This window comes from Vanacampus margaritifer, chromosome 13 (genome assembly GCF_051991255.1).
Source record: "Vanacampus margaritifer isolate UIUO_Vmar chromosome 13, RoL_Vmar_1.0, whole genome shotgun sequence".
NCBI classification, from domain to species: Eukaryota; Metazoa; Chordata; class Actinopteri; order Syngnathiformes; family Syngnathidae; genus Vanacampus; species Vanacampus margaritifer.
The window spans coordinates 9,606,384-9,622,761 of record NC_135444.1 but is presented as its reverse complement, the minus strand read 5'-3'; the positions used below and the strand labels follow the sequence as shown (position 1 = coordinate 9,622,761).

At 37.7% G+C, this 16,378-nt stretch overlaps 1 protein-coding gene across 1 annotated transcript; it reads right to left on the bottom strand.

The window, feature by feature from the left end:
• Positions 1-1,298: 1,298 nt before the first annotated feature.
• On the bottom strand, positions 1,299-14,507 carry nmur1a (neuromedin U receptor 1a). Its single transcript, XM_077584407.1, has 3 exons — positions 14,404-14,507; positions 6,203-7,062; positions 1,299-2,875 (listed from the first exon to the last, which is right to left on the bottom strand). Exons 1-3 carry the CDS (start codon positions 14,481-14,483, stop codon positions 2,490-2,492), a joined length of 1,326 nt encoding a protein of 441 aa, XP_077440533.1. The 5' UTR covers positions 14,484-14,507; the 3' UTR covers positions 1,299-2,489.
• Between the last annotated feature and the right edge of the window lie 1,871 nt (positions 14,508-16,378).

Genomic DNA, 16,378 nt, shown 5'->3' with positions numbered 1-16,378 from the left:
GTAATAATTTTAATATCAGTGTTAATTAGTGAAATCGGACGGTAACTTGATGGAAGGGTGGGGTCTTTTTCTGGCTTTAATAAAAGTTTAATTGCTGCTGTATTCATGTGTGGACGTATGTAACCATTAGTTTTCATTTCTGTTACTACTCTTAAGAATAGCGGAGCAAGCATTAACCAGTAGTGCTTAAAAAATATAGCCGGATAACCATCTGGGCCAGGTGCCTTGCCATTAGGCATACTATCTAGAGCACTGTACAACTCGTTTATAGTAAGTGGCGCCTCTAACATATCTTTATATTCAGTAGTTAACTGAGGCATATTTAAGCTACTGAGGAATGCCTCAATATGCTCAGGGTCAGGCTTGTTAGTTTCTGAGTATAGGTTGCGATAATAGTTATAAAAAATTTGATTAATTTCTTCTGGTGACTGTGTACATTCACCAGTTGTCCCTTTGATAGCCGTTATAAGAGATTTTTCCCGATTGCGTTGAAGTTGGTTTGCAAGAAATTTACCTGATTTGTTATTATATTCAATCTGGTTTTATTTTGATAACAAGCTTGTGACTAAGGAAGTACAATTTTTTTTATATAAAATTATTAAAACATTTTTTTTATTTATTTTTTTAAAGGAAGTACAAAAGAGTGCAAGACCCACAAACCTTCCCTGCTTGGCCACAGTACTCTATAGGACTGAAGATTGAATATCTAATGTTACTTCTTCATGAATATGCAAAAGTATCCACTTACACCCCAGGATCTCCACCGATCACTTTACTCTTTGTAGTTCACCAAACCAAGAAACTAGAGATTTTAGTTATCCGTGCATCACGAGGTCACAAACCTATAAACTATAAATGCTTACCATTGCTTGACTTTTATGAGCCAAAACCTTACGAATCTTGGTGCCGTATCATTTGGAAGGCCAATTATTTAAAGAATGTTTACAATGATCAGTTAGAGCTTTGAGTTTAGTTACAGGTTGGCTAGTACAATATTATATCAGTACATCGCTAATGTGTTTATTTCAAATTGACAATATTGTTTTGGATCACAACTTAATAATGTGAGAAAAGTCAAATGAAATGAATGGCATTTTGCCCAAAACAAAATGTTGCCAGTTTGATGCTGTATTGTTTGGAATGTACAATGAATTAAAACATTAGAGAGGCAAACTCGTACACAGATGTGAGGACAGTAATTTAATAGATGTAAATTTGACAAATTTAGGTGAACGGCTTTCCTTTTACTGGTTTGAAACAACACAATTTCAAATGTATTTCTGAACTGTCCATGATTGTATGACATTATTAATAGTTACATCCACAATAGCACAAAAACAAAACATTTAGCTACAGTTTCAATGAGTTCACATTAAAGCCATTGTAAGCGATACACCGTACACAGGTCAATGCAGAACCTTGTAAAAATATTGTGAAGCATTTGTGTCATTTAAAGGGTACACCAAATACATGAGTTTTAAGGTCACAGCTTGGTTCACATTCAGTACAGCAGGGGAACTGATTAATAGACATGACTGCTTATATTTTTGTTCAACACAAACAGATAACATTTAAATTCAAACCTAAAAACTGCAGTAAACTATCTGGTAAATGAAAGATTCTCAAATATTTTTTTAAAGACATGATCAATACAAGTGCAGCACTAGCTGTGGTTGTAAGAATTTGAATGCTGGAGCCAAGAAAAAACATTGGAAACATATTTTAGATCCTTATTGTTGCATCAACAAGAAAGACCCCAAACGATCTTTTGAAACAGGATTCGGTTCTTCTGATTTGGAAAAATGATTACTGCGTTTTAGCTGACAACATAACCAATGTTAATCACTTTGGATTTTGGGCGTAGTTTTTTTTTTTGACAGCTAAACAGAATCTGGTTGATGTGTCCAGGCCAAAATGGGTGACTTCATTTGTCATATAATTATTGATTAATATGTGAAAAACACTTACGCCCATTTATTATTTTATTTTTTTACGTTTATGGGATGAAACTGAATTCAATGAAAAACACTTCTGCCAATTAAAAAAATATATTTTTATTTTTACGTTTTTGGGATAAAACTGAATGCAGACATCCCCAAAACGTAAAAAAAAAAAAAAGAGGACAAAAAATGGAAATAAGTGTTTTTCGCATAGCAACGACGTTATGCTGATTTAAATGTGAAATTATGTAATGCCTAGAGGATTTTGAACTTTGAGCGTAAATTCACTATTCGTAGTCTGGTGTGCCCCCCCCCCCGCAAATATCAGGGGTCCACTGTACTGTGCTTGTGGATGTCTGACAAATAAATTGAGGACAAATACAAATGCTTAAAATAGACAACCCCAAACAATAACCACAACATTATATTAGGACAAGCATAACCACAGAAAATAAAATCCAACCTTCCTTCCAATTCTGTTTTCATAATTTGGCCTCATGCTGCAGTAATTTTGAATCAGTCTCATTGTGAAGGACAGCAAACAGATGCCTAACATGTGAAAGTGGTCTCTCCTTTCACCGCCTGCTCTCCATCCTCTGCCTCCCCTTCCGTAGCAATTGCTCCGCTGCTGAGCGGCGCTTCATTTAGGGTACTGCGTAGCGTCACTCGAGTGACACTTAAAGAATAATTTCTTGGGATGGCGTTGTGCGGCCGATGGCACATGACATCCTTGAACATTTCTCGAAAACGTGTGGACATGAGGTTGTACAGGATTGGGTTGACTGCTGAGCTGAGATAGAAGAACACTCCGGAGATGATGTGCACATACTCAAAGACTTGCCGACGGCTGTCGGTCCACTCGGTGATGAAACTCCATACTAGGCGGTCAGTGTGGAATGGGGCCCAGCAGATCCCAAAAACCACCACCAAAACAACTGCAAACAAGAAAAAAGATGATGCATTAGCATTTTCAATATTTAATATGAGACTATTGATTATTTCCTTTGAAATTGCTTAAAATATTTTTTTTAAATGGCTATTTTTTTTTTTTTATGTATGTGATTTAGTTACGAAGATCCCAAATAGCAGGTCACAAACAGATTACATACGATACTAGCGTCTCCATGAGGAATGCCATGCACTCGGCACCACGCGTAAAAGTGGTTACCATGCCTTGCCGAAGTGCCACGTCTCTTCTTTTATTTTTTTCTGGAGAGCTCAGTATTGTTCATTCGGTAATTTTACCGATTTGACATGTCATCATCATTGCTCTCTCTTTTTTTTTATTTTTATTTATTTTATTTTGTTTGTGTGTGAGAGTGTGTATTCATTAGTTCACCTAAAACCTATTAAAAAAATCCCACACCGTTCACCTAAACCGAACACTTCAGAACCCAGCCAGAGCCGTGAGGCCGTCAGGATCCGAGGAAGGACCAAAGAAAAGAAAGGAAAGTGAAATCCAGCACCGACCAGACACCACCCACCACCCACCGGGCCACCAACCAGAGTCATTCACCAACCCCAGAAACATCCAAATTCCAACAAATCAGGTGCCACGTCTCTTCTGACGTCGGCGATCACGTTGCGCCATCGTTCCCTGTCTTCTGTCAATCGTATCAACTCGTCTACTGTCTGCACTCCCCTCACACCCATCAGCAGGCTGTCCATGTATTTTGTCCTTTGTCTACCTCTCGCTCTACTTCCCTCCACTCTCCCCATTATCACAGTCTTTTCAAGATCGTCTTCGCTAATGATATGTCCGAGGAATCGTCATTAGCTCCCTCGGGCTACCAATCCTTCTCAGCGACACCCAGGATATTCTCATCATTCTTCTATAAAACCAGATTTCTGCGGGATCAATCCTCCGTCTCGAATCAGCCAAGATGGTCCTTTCAGAGCCATACAATAGGACCAACCGCACATAACATTTGAACTCATTCACTGCCATTGACGGCTATAGATGTAAAAAATTCATTTAAACTATTTTTTATTTTTATTTTTATTTTTTTGGGAGAGCTCAGTATTGTTCATTCAGTAATTTTACTGATTTGACATGTCATCATCATTGCTCTCTCTTTTTTAATAAAAAAAAAATATATATTTTTTTTTATTAATTTTTATTTTATATGTGGGTGAGTAGGTGCATGTGCATGTGCGTGTGTGCGTGCGTGTGAGTGTGTATTCATTAGTTCACCTAAAACCTATTAAAAAATCCCATACCGTTCACCTAAACCGAACACTTCAGAACCCAGCCAGAGCCGTGAGGCCGTCAGGAGACCCGAGGAAGGACCAAAGAAAAGGAAGGAAAGTGAAAACTACTAAGTGAAAACTACTAAGTGAAAACTATTTCTATTAGTTTAACATTTTTTTATTCACTTTTGTTAACAAGGGCATGAAAACCTAGATTTTTTTAAATTGTACATTTAGAACAGATACAATTTGTGATTAATGGTGAGTTAACTAGTGAAGTCATGCGATTAATTACGATAAAAAAATTTAATCGCATGACGTGCCTAATTTTTTAATAATCTTTTCTTTTTTTCTTTTTTTTTTAAATCGTGTCAAGAGATTTAAAATTTTTACGGTAATTAACTGCATTACTTCAATAGTTAACTCACGATTAATCACACATTTTACATCTGTTGTAAATGTACAATAAACATTTTTTTCCTAGGTTTTCATATTCAAAAGTGGAAAAAAAAGTAACTAATAGAAATAGTTTAAATTAATTTTTGACGTATATAGCCGTCAATGGCAGTGAATTAATGAGTTAATAGCCTTACCCTCAATTTTATTTTCATATTTATATTAGAAAGTAACAGCCTCATCCTAAGATATGCGGTCTTTGCCATTCCGATCCTCCTTATCTGTTTCTCGCTCCTGCCATCTTCTGCTCCTACACCTCCTAGATATGTAAACGTTTCTGACCGTTTAATCCTTCTGTTTTTCAATCGGCTGTTTGCTTCCAAACGTTTTTATCTCCTTTCACAATTGCCATTTCTTCAGTATTTCTTGTATTTATTTTAAGCTTCCTTCTATTACATGCTTTATTCAAGATGTTAACCATCAGTTGCAAGTTCTCCTCTGAAGCCGCTATTAGCATTGTATCATTTAGCTTTTTTTTTTAAATATTTTTTTAATTTGGGACCATCTCTTCAGTATATTCAAGACAGCCCCGACGAGATCACTCTCGTTAGGGGTTCCCCCATCCGCCATCCGGGGGACGCGCCTGGTAGGAGTTGTCTCTCCCCCAAGGTAAAAGTGGTTAAGGACGCTCTATTTAAAAGCGGGAGAGCACCCCTGGTGCAAAAAAGTTTAAAGTGATGCAATTGAAATTGTTAGTGGATACTCATTTACATAAACCGTGCCTATATTTCCCCAAAAACGTTCTCAATCTTTTTCTTATTTTCAAATGGTTCATGTGATCAAAAAACTTGCTGTACAAAGAACCTAGCAACATATAACATAATGTCAGTTACTTACTTAATTAACTCAGAATTTATGGTGGAGAATGCTGTTCATAAAACATGTATAGAAAAAAATATATATACAGTATTTATAGATTAATAACCAAACAATATTTGCACACATTATTGTTCATCAAGACACGCTGGTTGGAGTTACGTCACAAGCAAGACAGTGACGACATGTGTGCCTTTGATGTTTTGGATGCTGGTTTGTAAATTGTAAATCTCTGGAAATGTTTTAGGATATTAGTAAACTCATAAGCAAATTCTCAATTTACATTATTACCATTTTACCGTTTTCTCAAAAGCTAACTATCATTATTTGCCAGTCATGTGCTTTAACCACTGCACTATTGTGGATACGGAAGTGTCTGTGACATTGTACGTAATTGTATTTAAAAATCAATACATCTGAAAATAAGGATTATCAAATGACATTTAATAAAATGGATGTTAACTCGTTGGATAATGACTATTTCTGAAATCGAAAAAAAAAAAGTGTTCTAACCAGGGTTTGAACCCACACACTGGCATACCTGCACAATGCCAGGCAAGTGCACTATCCAGTGATGTATTTATATAAAAAATTGTCATTTAATGAAAGGCAAAGGTCATTCCCAGGATGGCCCGAATTTTGGAAGCAAGAAATTTGAACGGTGTAAATCGGAAGCATTATATGGAGATTTTTTGCATGCCGAAAAAGCGTGGAGAATAATACGTACCTATAAATACAGGTTAGAAACAACATTCACACAATTAATGACACAACAAAGAAGAAAATCAAGGGAAACGTACACAACATTTTGGTGACCTGCCGTCGTCTGGCTTTTTGTTGTTGAGTGCGGACACTACAGAAGCTGTCCTGGCCGGCGCCCGACTTTGCTTCCATTGTTTGGCGCATCCTCTCCTGTTTGAGCTGCAGCCCAATAAGCGTGTATAAAACACTAATGGTGAGCATGGGCAGGAAGAAAAATAGCAAGGTGGTCACTTGGATGATCAGGTTATAAATCCACTGCGGCTTCACCAGCGTACACATGGCCGAGTCGGGGATGTCCACGACGTGCGGCCCGTCGGGGCTGGTGAAGTTACTGGTCAGGTAGGCAATCCCGTGCAGACTTGTGTTGGGAAGAGCGCACAACACCGACATACCCCACACCGTCAGGATGACCCTCCTGGCGTGGGTGCGGGTCACGACGTATTTCGCGCGTAGCGGGTGCACCACGGCGATGTAGCGCTCCACGCTCAACGCCGTTACATTGAGGATGGAGGCCAAGCAGACCGTCTCGAAAAGGAAAACCTTAAAGTAGCAGCCTCCCTTCCCAAACAGAAACGGGTAGTTCTGCCACAGGTCGTACAGCTCCAGCGGCATCCCCAGCAGCAGCACCAGCAGGTCCGACACGGCCAGGCTGAACAGGTAGTAGTTTGTCGGCGTCCACATGACTTTGTTGCGTGCGATGACGGTGCAAGTCAGCACGTTGCCAAACACGCCCACCAGAAATATGACCATGTAATTAATGAAGATGGGAAGCAACATGGGTGAGCGTCGGGGCCCCAGGTATTTCTCCAGAAGCTCGTCCAACGTCTCGCTCGCGTTCTCCACGTGCGCGTAACTGCCATTGGTGTCAGGTGGCATCTTGTTCGAGTGGTGAGAACACCTACGAAGAATGACATTTGAAACGTCGTTCTGCGTTACATTAATAGAGACGGATACACAGTTGATTAGTACAGACAAAGCTTTGAATATTCATTGCATTACCCAAATAGATTTTTCCGGTTATTAGTACTTGATTATTTGTTTTTACTTTAACTTCTGTTGACATTTAACATTTTCAATTTATATTTTTACTGTTTTTGAATTTACTTATAGGTATATAGATGCCATATAACTATGTGTAGTTAAATGAATAACACTGTGATAATGTTTTTGTGAAATATATTGGAACCTCTCACTCCCTGCCGGCTCTTGAGATAAGAATGTGTATGTTTTAAAAGTTGTCAAGTTCTCATGTCATTAGTCATTTGGTCGTAAAAACTGAAGGTCAAAGCCTGTCTACATCATTTCTCCGAGGCTGGTGGGGAGCTGAGATAATCGTATCAGTATCATCATGTCTACTTATTAAGAACACTAATTCTTTGTCAAGTCTAAGGGGGGGGGGGGAGTCTTTTGTACTAGTATAAAGCAACTGTGTGTTTCCATATTCGACACACTGGAAGCTTAACATCACCTTTCGAATGTAAGCTTTTTTTCCTGTGTCTTAAGAGCTCTTAATAAAATCCTTGCAAGGAACTTTTTCATACGATCTCAATTCTTATTTATTTGAACACGCAAAAGATTACACTTAATAAAGTAATCAAATAATGCCTTCACTTACTATATTGGAAAACCTGTACCCGAGCTGGGCATTATGGCCTGAAATATCACAGAATAAAATCAATCCCTTCATGGTAACATGTTTATCGCAATATAAACATAAGTTTAAAATAGTGCTTTCAATCTTTAACTCTTTAGTTAAAACTTTAACTCTGCAGTTAACTCTGTAAAGTTTAAAGAGTCTTTAAAGAGTTGAAGCTTTAATTCAGGAGTTAAAGATGTATATACTCAACAAAAATATAAACGCAACTCTTTTGTTTTTGCTCCCATTTTTTTTATAAGATAAACTCAAAGATCTAAAACGTTTACAACATACACAACAGTGACTGTTTTTTCCCCACAGTGACCCCCCCCCCCACCCTTCCCCCCACCAATAAAACAAAACCGCACCTTTTAGAGTGGCTTTTTACTGTCAGCAATCGAAGGCAAACCTGTGCACTAATCATGGTGTCAAATCAGCATCTTGATGTGGCACACCTGCGAGGTGGGATGGATTATCTCGGCAAAGGAGAAGTGCTCACTATCAAATTTAGACTGGTTTGTGAACAATATTTGAGATAAATGGTGATATTGTGTATGTGGAAAAAGTTTTAGATCTTTGAGTTAAAAATGGGAGCAAAACCAGAAGTGTTTGTGTTTATATTTTTGTTGAGTATAGCTTTAACTTTGACAGCACTAGTTAAATAATTGAGGTATTGCTGAATGGGTTATACTGTATAGTTCCTTAGCAAAAATAAATTGATTAAAAATAAAAACATAAAAAACCTACAATAAAAAACAAACAAAGCTGTAACGTAGTTTGGAGAACATTTTAGATTATAGATTTACTTAAAGCAGTTTTATCTGAGTAGGCTTTCACCTCAATTCAAATTCAAGAGTCAAATTGGAATTTAGGAGTCTTTCTCAGTTCATTTCAGAATTTTGCTTAACCCTGGTAGGTAATTAATTTCTGTTTTTGGAGCTGCTGCCTTATTTTCTCTATAGACATGTGTTAATAAACCAGCTAATTTGCTGTAGTGTGTAAAACGTGGGTAAAGCGCTGACCTACTTTTTTCTTTAAAAAAAAAGAAGTAATTTTTTAAAATATTGTATAACAATAAAAAAAACCATCATTTTCCTTACAACCCTCACGATCAACTTGGGAGCAGTCCACGGTCTACCAGTTTCCGTAACACGGTGCACTCTGCCTACCATTTGCCGCACAATGAAAAGTGCACATTTTCATGAATTTATAAACACCACCGGATGCACAGACAGGATGTTAAAAAGTGAATGTGTCCAGGCAAAAGAGAACGTGTGGTCACCCTAGCTTACCATTACTCTGATAGTTCCCATGCAACGGGAAAAACAGCGCTATGGCTAGCTGTTCGACGCGGACGCAACGATTTCCTTCAAACAGCCCAGATGTAAATAAGTTATAACACATTTGCCAAGCAATCTCCAAAACTCCCAATTTTCCACTTCTCTTGTTGAAATCTTATATCAAGTGTGACAGTGAGGAGCAGACGGAATGAATGAGATCAAATTACGATCTGTGGTTGAATAAGAGCTCCAAATCATGTGACCTGATGATCTTAAATGTAGCTTTCCTCAACAGACAACTTTTCTTTGTTGATGATGAAGACCACTTCTTTGTATGTAGGGCTAAAAATGTTGAAATGCTTTCAAAGATTTTTCTCCTGATTGCCTCTAATATGCAGACTTTATTTTGACAAAAGACAAAACAGCAATATAATGTCTTTGCCTTTCTAATGATTTGTACGTTTTGGAGCTTGCATTTGTGATGTTGACTGCAGTCTAATCATGCAGCCTGTTCCATTTGGGAAATTCAATCAGCCAATTCAGTGTCCTGAACATATAAATCTAGAGTTAAGGTTAAATTGGTCCATGATTGGCAATTTAAATGTATTCTATTTTAGGCCCCTGAGCACGCCGCTCCAGGCAATATAATTTTTTCTCGCAAAGTGTGTGTGTGTGTTTTTTTTTAATATACTATTGTGCTTTGCCATGTATTGGGTTATTTTTAATCAACTGCAGCTCCACCGTGCTTTGCTCAAGGATAACAGTGACTCTAATGATACTTCATGCTCATTTATTTTGACTTGTACCAGCGACCACTTTATCTTGAAGGTATATGACAAACCTGCAGCACAATGGCGAATGAAGCGATGCATCTCTCAGAAGTTCTGGTTAAGGAGGAAGCAATTTGGTCATTGGGATTATAGTGGTCATTAGGGCCTCCACTAGATGAAAGTCGCATTGATAATTCCAGCGTGAACTGAGTTCAAACTTGTGATTATAAAATAACTTATATGCATTTGTGGCATTTGGGGTATTAAGTGAAATTACGATTCAATGAACAAACCTTACGTTTTTTTTTTTTTAATGAGAGCATACGGGTGAGGCATATCGGAAAAACTGTAAACAATTTTCTGCCATTTTTGTATTATTGATTGCTGATCAATTAGAATTCAGTATTTTAAAACTATACTAATATAATTTTTGTCCTTATAGGGAAACATTATTATAACTACATGCTGGCAATCACTCTCCATTGATCTCCATTGTGATGAAACACAACGAGCAGCAAAAATGAGTTTTCGTTTAATGCTGACAACCATTATTCACTTGTGTTTTGTGTGGTTCCTGCTGAGAAAATAAGCATGACACATGTTGCACAACGGAGTCAAATTTAGAACTATATTTCAGGGTTTCCTGATATGCCCGTTGGCTGTTTTAGTTGATTGTTGCCAGCGCCCTTAAAAGTTGGTTCTATCCAAATTGGGTGAAAAAGGGACCGACCCAACTTTTTGAGTTATTTAGTTAACCCCAAAAACCGTGTCAAATGAATAACCCACAAAACAACACACACACAAAAATGGGTTATAGTCATTTGATCCAACTTTTTGCACCTTTAAAACTGCTGGGTCAAAACTAACCCCATTTTACTCTCTAAAACTACAAAATTGATCTGACCCACTACTTGGGTCAACTTGACCCAGTTTTCTATGTTGTTTTGCTCAAAGGAAACCGTTTTTTTGTACAAAACAATAATTTAGATAAAGGGCTGTTTTGATTAAAAAATAAAAAAAGCCCAGAAAAGTTAGGTCAAATTGACCCAAGTAGTGGGTCAGCTCAATTTTGTAGTTTTAGAGAGTAAAATGGGTTACTTTTGACCCAGCAGTTTTAAGGGTGCAAAAAGTTGGATCAAATGACTATAACCCATGTATGTTGTTTTGTGGGTTATTCATTTGACACGGTTTTTGGGGTTAACTAAATAACTCAAAAAGTAGTGTCGGTCCCTTTTTGACCCAATTTGGATAGAACCAAGTGTGGGTTATTTATTTAACCCCCAAAAAGTGGGTCGATCCCTCTTTGACCGAATTTAGGTTATTTTAGATCTCAGAGAGAAAGAGAGAGAGTTTGTGCGAGAGAATGTGTGTGAGACAGAGAGTGTGTGTGAGAGTGAGCCTTCAGCTGCTGCATTTGGGAGTAAAGAGAGTTGGCCGAGAAGACTGGTGCTTGACAATTTGACCCCTGCTATGTAGCGGTTTAGCCTTAGTGGAGTCCGCTCGCTTCAAGGTACGCCATGCTCGTTTCTGGATGGAGAAAGGGCACAAGGCATTGAGCTTGAAGTGAAAGAAATTGAGCCAAATGAGCTGGAGGCTCGGGCCTGCGCGCCCACGTGTCTTGAAACCTATTTAACCTATTGTGCTGTCTTTATTGTATATCAGATTAAGCCAGATGGGGCCCCAAGTTTCATCACTCACTTGCAAAGGCTTAATGTTGTCACCGATTCCTATTGGTTGATTAGAAATGAGGACTGCATTGACAGTTTGGGTACTGCGAGTTTTGTGAGCAAACTGAATTTAGTGAAGGGTTGCTGGCTAAGTTTCTCTGATGGAGAAACTTCCATCATATCTGCTTTTGTAAGTAATGCCGTTTTACAGTGAAGCATAACGATCCTCGCCATTCGTACATTCTTCAGCCACTTAACAGTGACTGATAAATGTGCAGTCAGGTGTCTCAAACTAGATTATTCCAGATGGTTTTGTGGTGTTAATGCATGGGATGAACTCAGCAACGCCGTTCATGAGGTGTTGAGCGATTTGTCTATTCTTAAATTGAAGTGTGCGTTCAGGGAGATAACCATTTTTAGTGTGGTTGCCAGGTTGGTGAAGGACAAACGTGATCTGTCACAGATCATCTGCTCTCGGTTTAATCTGGACCAGGATGAATTCTCCAGATTTCATTCACCAAGCAAGAGCAGCAGTGGAATTTTTTGAAAATGTTCAATTTCCCTTCATTCATGAATTCCTTTTTAAATGATTTATTTTTGATGCCACTGATGTGTTTTTGTTTGTTGCTGGCATGCAATTTGTGGAGTATGCTTCCTTGTTGAATATTGTTTTTTTACCATTCATTTCATAATGCTGAATCATAAAGTCAAATTGTATTTCATTTTTATTTTATTTAAATTGTTGCATGTTATTTGATCAGTCTGATGGATTCATGTACTGTAGTGCCGAGCTTTGCAAACGTTGAACAAAGAGCAAAACCCTGTGTGATTGCACGTCACTTGAGCTATGACTCATTAAAATCTTCTGTGCATGACTTGCTTGCCATTTTACCCTTCATTGATTTTTATTTGCACTCGTAGACCCTAGACTTTACTCAGCGTGACATCTTTGGTGAGATTTTATTAGTCGCCCCACTTCATCTGCGATGTAAGGTGCATATGCTTACAAAGGAAATCAAATGGCATTGTTTTTAACGGTGTCGTTGAATTACAGGGTGACTTGAAAAGATTGCAGCCATTTGATTGCTGCCGATATAATGCTACTTAACTAAATTTTTCTGATTATTTGAAAGAAAGAGATAACAAAAGGAACCTTTTCCGAAAATGCCTTGAACATCTGACTGTGCGCAGGATATTTAAATCTGTGCAGCGCACACACTCTTCAATATTGATTACGTATTTTAATTTGTTCAAATTAGCGGTTCCAAGTTAATAGTAGTTTTAATATAATCACAGTGTATTTTCCTTCAATTTTGTGGCGCACCATGAAGCCATGGGATTCGCTATATTATTATTATTATTATTAATTATATTTGCACATGTGATATTGGATCAAATTATTTAACATAGACAAGGATTCATAAGTATTATGCTTTGGTTACATATTTTACTTTTGCCTTCCGGGCACCCTGCCAAATTGAAAATGTAAATAGGTATAGTGTAAGGGATGGCTTATAATTGATAGTTTTTTATATTTTCTTTTGCACAGTTTGAACTCTAATTCATTTTCAGGCTGTTTTGTGTGTGTGTGTGTGGGCGGGGGGGGTTCGATTATCTGTTCCCCCTAAAATCTAATTTATAAAACCTGGTACCGCTTGCATATAAATTCAGACCTTTGTGTAGATGAAGGTCACTGGCATGCAAAGAAAAAAAGGAAATTGCAAATACCATACAAAAAAAAAGTTATAGGCAAAGTAGTGGGCAGAAACTGAAAATGTAATTTTTTTTTTTAAAAAAGGCAGGGCTGGAGGTGCAAAGTGGAAATGCTCCCGTTCCGAACCCTACAATACTTTCCCCCCATCCTCATAGAGCTGTGCAGTAAAAAAAAAAAAAACAGCTAGTTATCATGTGAGGGAGAACAAATTACCCAAAGGCAAGTCATTTTTTTCCTCAGGGGTGCTGGGCTGGCTTTAGGTTTGATAGTGTGGGAAAAAAGTTGGCGCACGAAAACAAATGTGACTTTTATGCATTTAGTGAGGCATAACTTTCTATTCCTAAGCTGCGGATTCACTAGCAACACTGTTCAATAAAAATACATTCCAGTTGTTCACCTTTTTTTTCCCAGACCAATACCAGTAGTCACCATTACTGATACCAAGTACTGATACCACCTGTATATTTGATTTAATTGTTTTCCTTAAAATTTCATAAAATGTATAGCAATTTTCTATTCTTCTAATTTCTTTTTTTTTTTCTGGAGAGCTCAGTATTGTTCATTCGGTAATTTTACCAATTTGACATGTCATCATCATTGCTCTCTTTTTTATTTTTAAATTTTTTATTTAAATTTTTTATTAAATTTATATTTTTATTTTATTCTTCTAATTTCTAATTCTTGATTGTAAAATGGCCACAACAGATCCATACTGGTACACTGATACTGGTATCGGCCACCTTTGCGAGTACCGATACCTTGGAAAAAAAGACCCCTGATACCGGTACTTGCCCATCCCTAGTTTTTTTTCATACCATCACAGAAAAAAAAACCAAATATTGGCAAACAGGGAAAAATGTGATGATAACCATAGAATCACAAATGTAGGTGTCTGCGCTGTTCAATATTGCATAATTTCCTCTTCTTCTTACATTTTTACACTTGAATGTTAAAAGGGTTGAAATGTTACAGAAACATTTTCTAATCAGTTGACGTTTCGGAGTGATTTTCTGTTTTCTTGTGAGCATATTTCAAAATAGCTAAATGTATTTCCTGTTCCTATATGTTGATAATAAATCATATTTTTTTTTACTTTTGCCCCAATAGAGATCAGATGATTATTTAAACTGTACACTACCAATAAGCAGAAAAAGTTGCAAGACATGTCTTACCTTGTCCCTTGCGTGTTGGAGATGTGTGTCTTGAATGGAGCGTGAACAAAATGCTGCTCGCTCGTCTCTGGCTCCTGCATCTGATCAGTAGCTCTCTCCTCCAGCCTCCCTCGCCATCGCCACATGCCACCCTTTGTCGTCAACATCCACCCTCCACGTATTATATGCGCACACGCCGCCCGGGCATTCAAATTCATAATTATGTCCAGTGTAATTACATAATTGCCTTAATGCTAATTGTGGGAGCCGTGCGTGCCTGACACTCGCATGGTAACCGTGTGCTGATGTTTTGCATTCACTATTGTGGAATTATGATTTCATAAAGTGGAGACACATTCCTGCAAACATATGGTAATTACAGCTCAGATGTAGGCTATTTGTCTTAATGTTTCAAAGTAGACTACCTGTCTTAGGTTATCTTGGAACTTATTTTTTGCTGTTGCATTCATATGCAAATCTCTGCGTTTCTAGCACACGCATCCTCTCATAACTTCGGGGGGGGGGGGGGGGGGGGGGGGGGGGGGGGTTGATTAATTAAGTGTTAAACGTGGCCGCAGAGAATTGCGGGAAAACCTCATTGATCAGATTAAGATGGGCGTTTGGAAAACACATCTGCCCACTGAGGATTGCCTGCAAAGTGAAAATTGGAGCAATCCGACCACAGATGACTTTGATTGATTATCAGCAGGTGCTTTTCAGGCCCAATGGCTCACTCTTTGTTTTGTGAGGGTAGATGGATGTTTGAGTCAATTACAGCAGGTAGAAGACCATGTTTTGAATTAATGAGAGTCAGTTGGCTTTTATTTGTTGCACGAGTGAGGTACAGTAAAATATGCCATCATTGAGCTATTAAACTCAGCAGGTACAACAGGTGTCACATTTTTTTCTTCGACAGAGTAGTAATTAAACTGCAAAATTAATGTGTAGGAATAAACGTGCCATAATCCTTATCGTTCTCTTTTTGAAGTGATTCAAATGTGGGTCATCATCCGCAGTCCCTAATTTGCCTTGGAAAAATTTGACCGAAAAAGACAATTGGTGGGTTTTGAAAGATTATAATATGTTTTGTAATCTTTTGCATGTTCAAATAAATCAAAGATGAGATTCCTGTGAAGAGGGTCCTTGCAAGGTTGATTTATTACAGAGATCTCTGGTCACACAATTGCATATCACCCAAGCAGTGTCATCCAAGAATGTGTGTCCCAGAGTTTGTACAGAAAAACGCCTCTCTCCTCCCTTCAAATACGAAAATCAGATTACATTCTCACAGTATGCTAGGTTGATCTTTCACATTTAGACAAAACAGAATCTCAGTATGCTAGATTGAACTTTCACATTTAGACAAAACAGAATCTCAGTATGCTAGATTGAACTTGAATTTTCACAAAAAGGACAAAACAGGGAATTTAGACAAAACAAGATAACAGATAGGTTAAGGTCGAGTTATATTGAGTTTGACATTATTACACCTGCATTCTACACATCTATAACTAAATTCAAAATGGTTAAAATATAAAATAAAGCATTAAAAATGTTAACCACTTCCATCCACCTATTTTTATTTGAATTTTCAAGAATTGCGAAAAAGAAACTGAATGGGAACGCCAGAAATTCAAAAAAAAGGCCCAAAATTCGAAAAAAAAGAAGTTTTTACGCTTGGAGGGGGTGGTTTTTGAAGCGTATCTAAAAAAGGAAAAAGCGCATTTTGGCGATGGAAACAGGTTTTGCGAATAAACGACTACAAGACCGGATATACGTCGCATGATTTGACCGATACTACGTCACACGCACGTTTGTAGTCACAAGAAATGGCGGATGATAAATTAAGATATGTTTAGGGGAGACGAGGAAAACACGATTCTTTTTATAAATAATTAAAGGAAAAAATATTAATGCATGTTTAGATGGCTTTATTAACATCAGCTCTCAATGTCACAACACACTTCAATTACATGCGGGTGGGAAGCCAACGAGA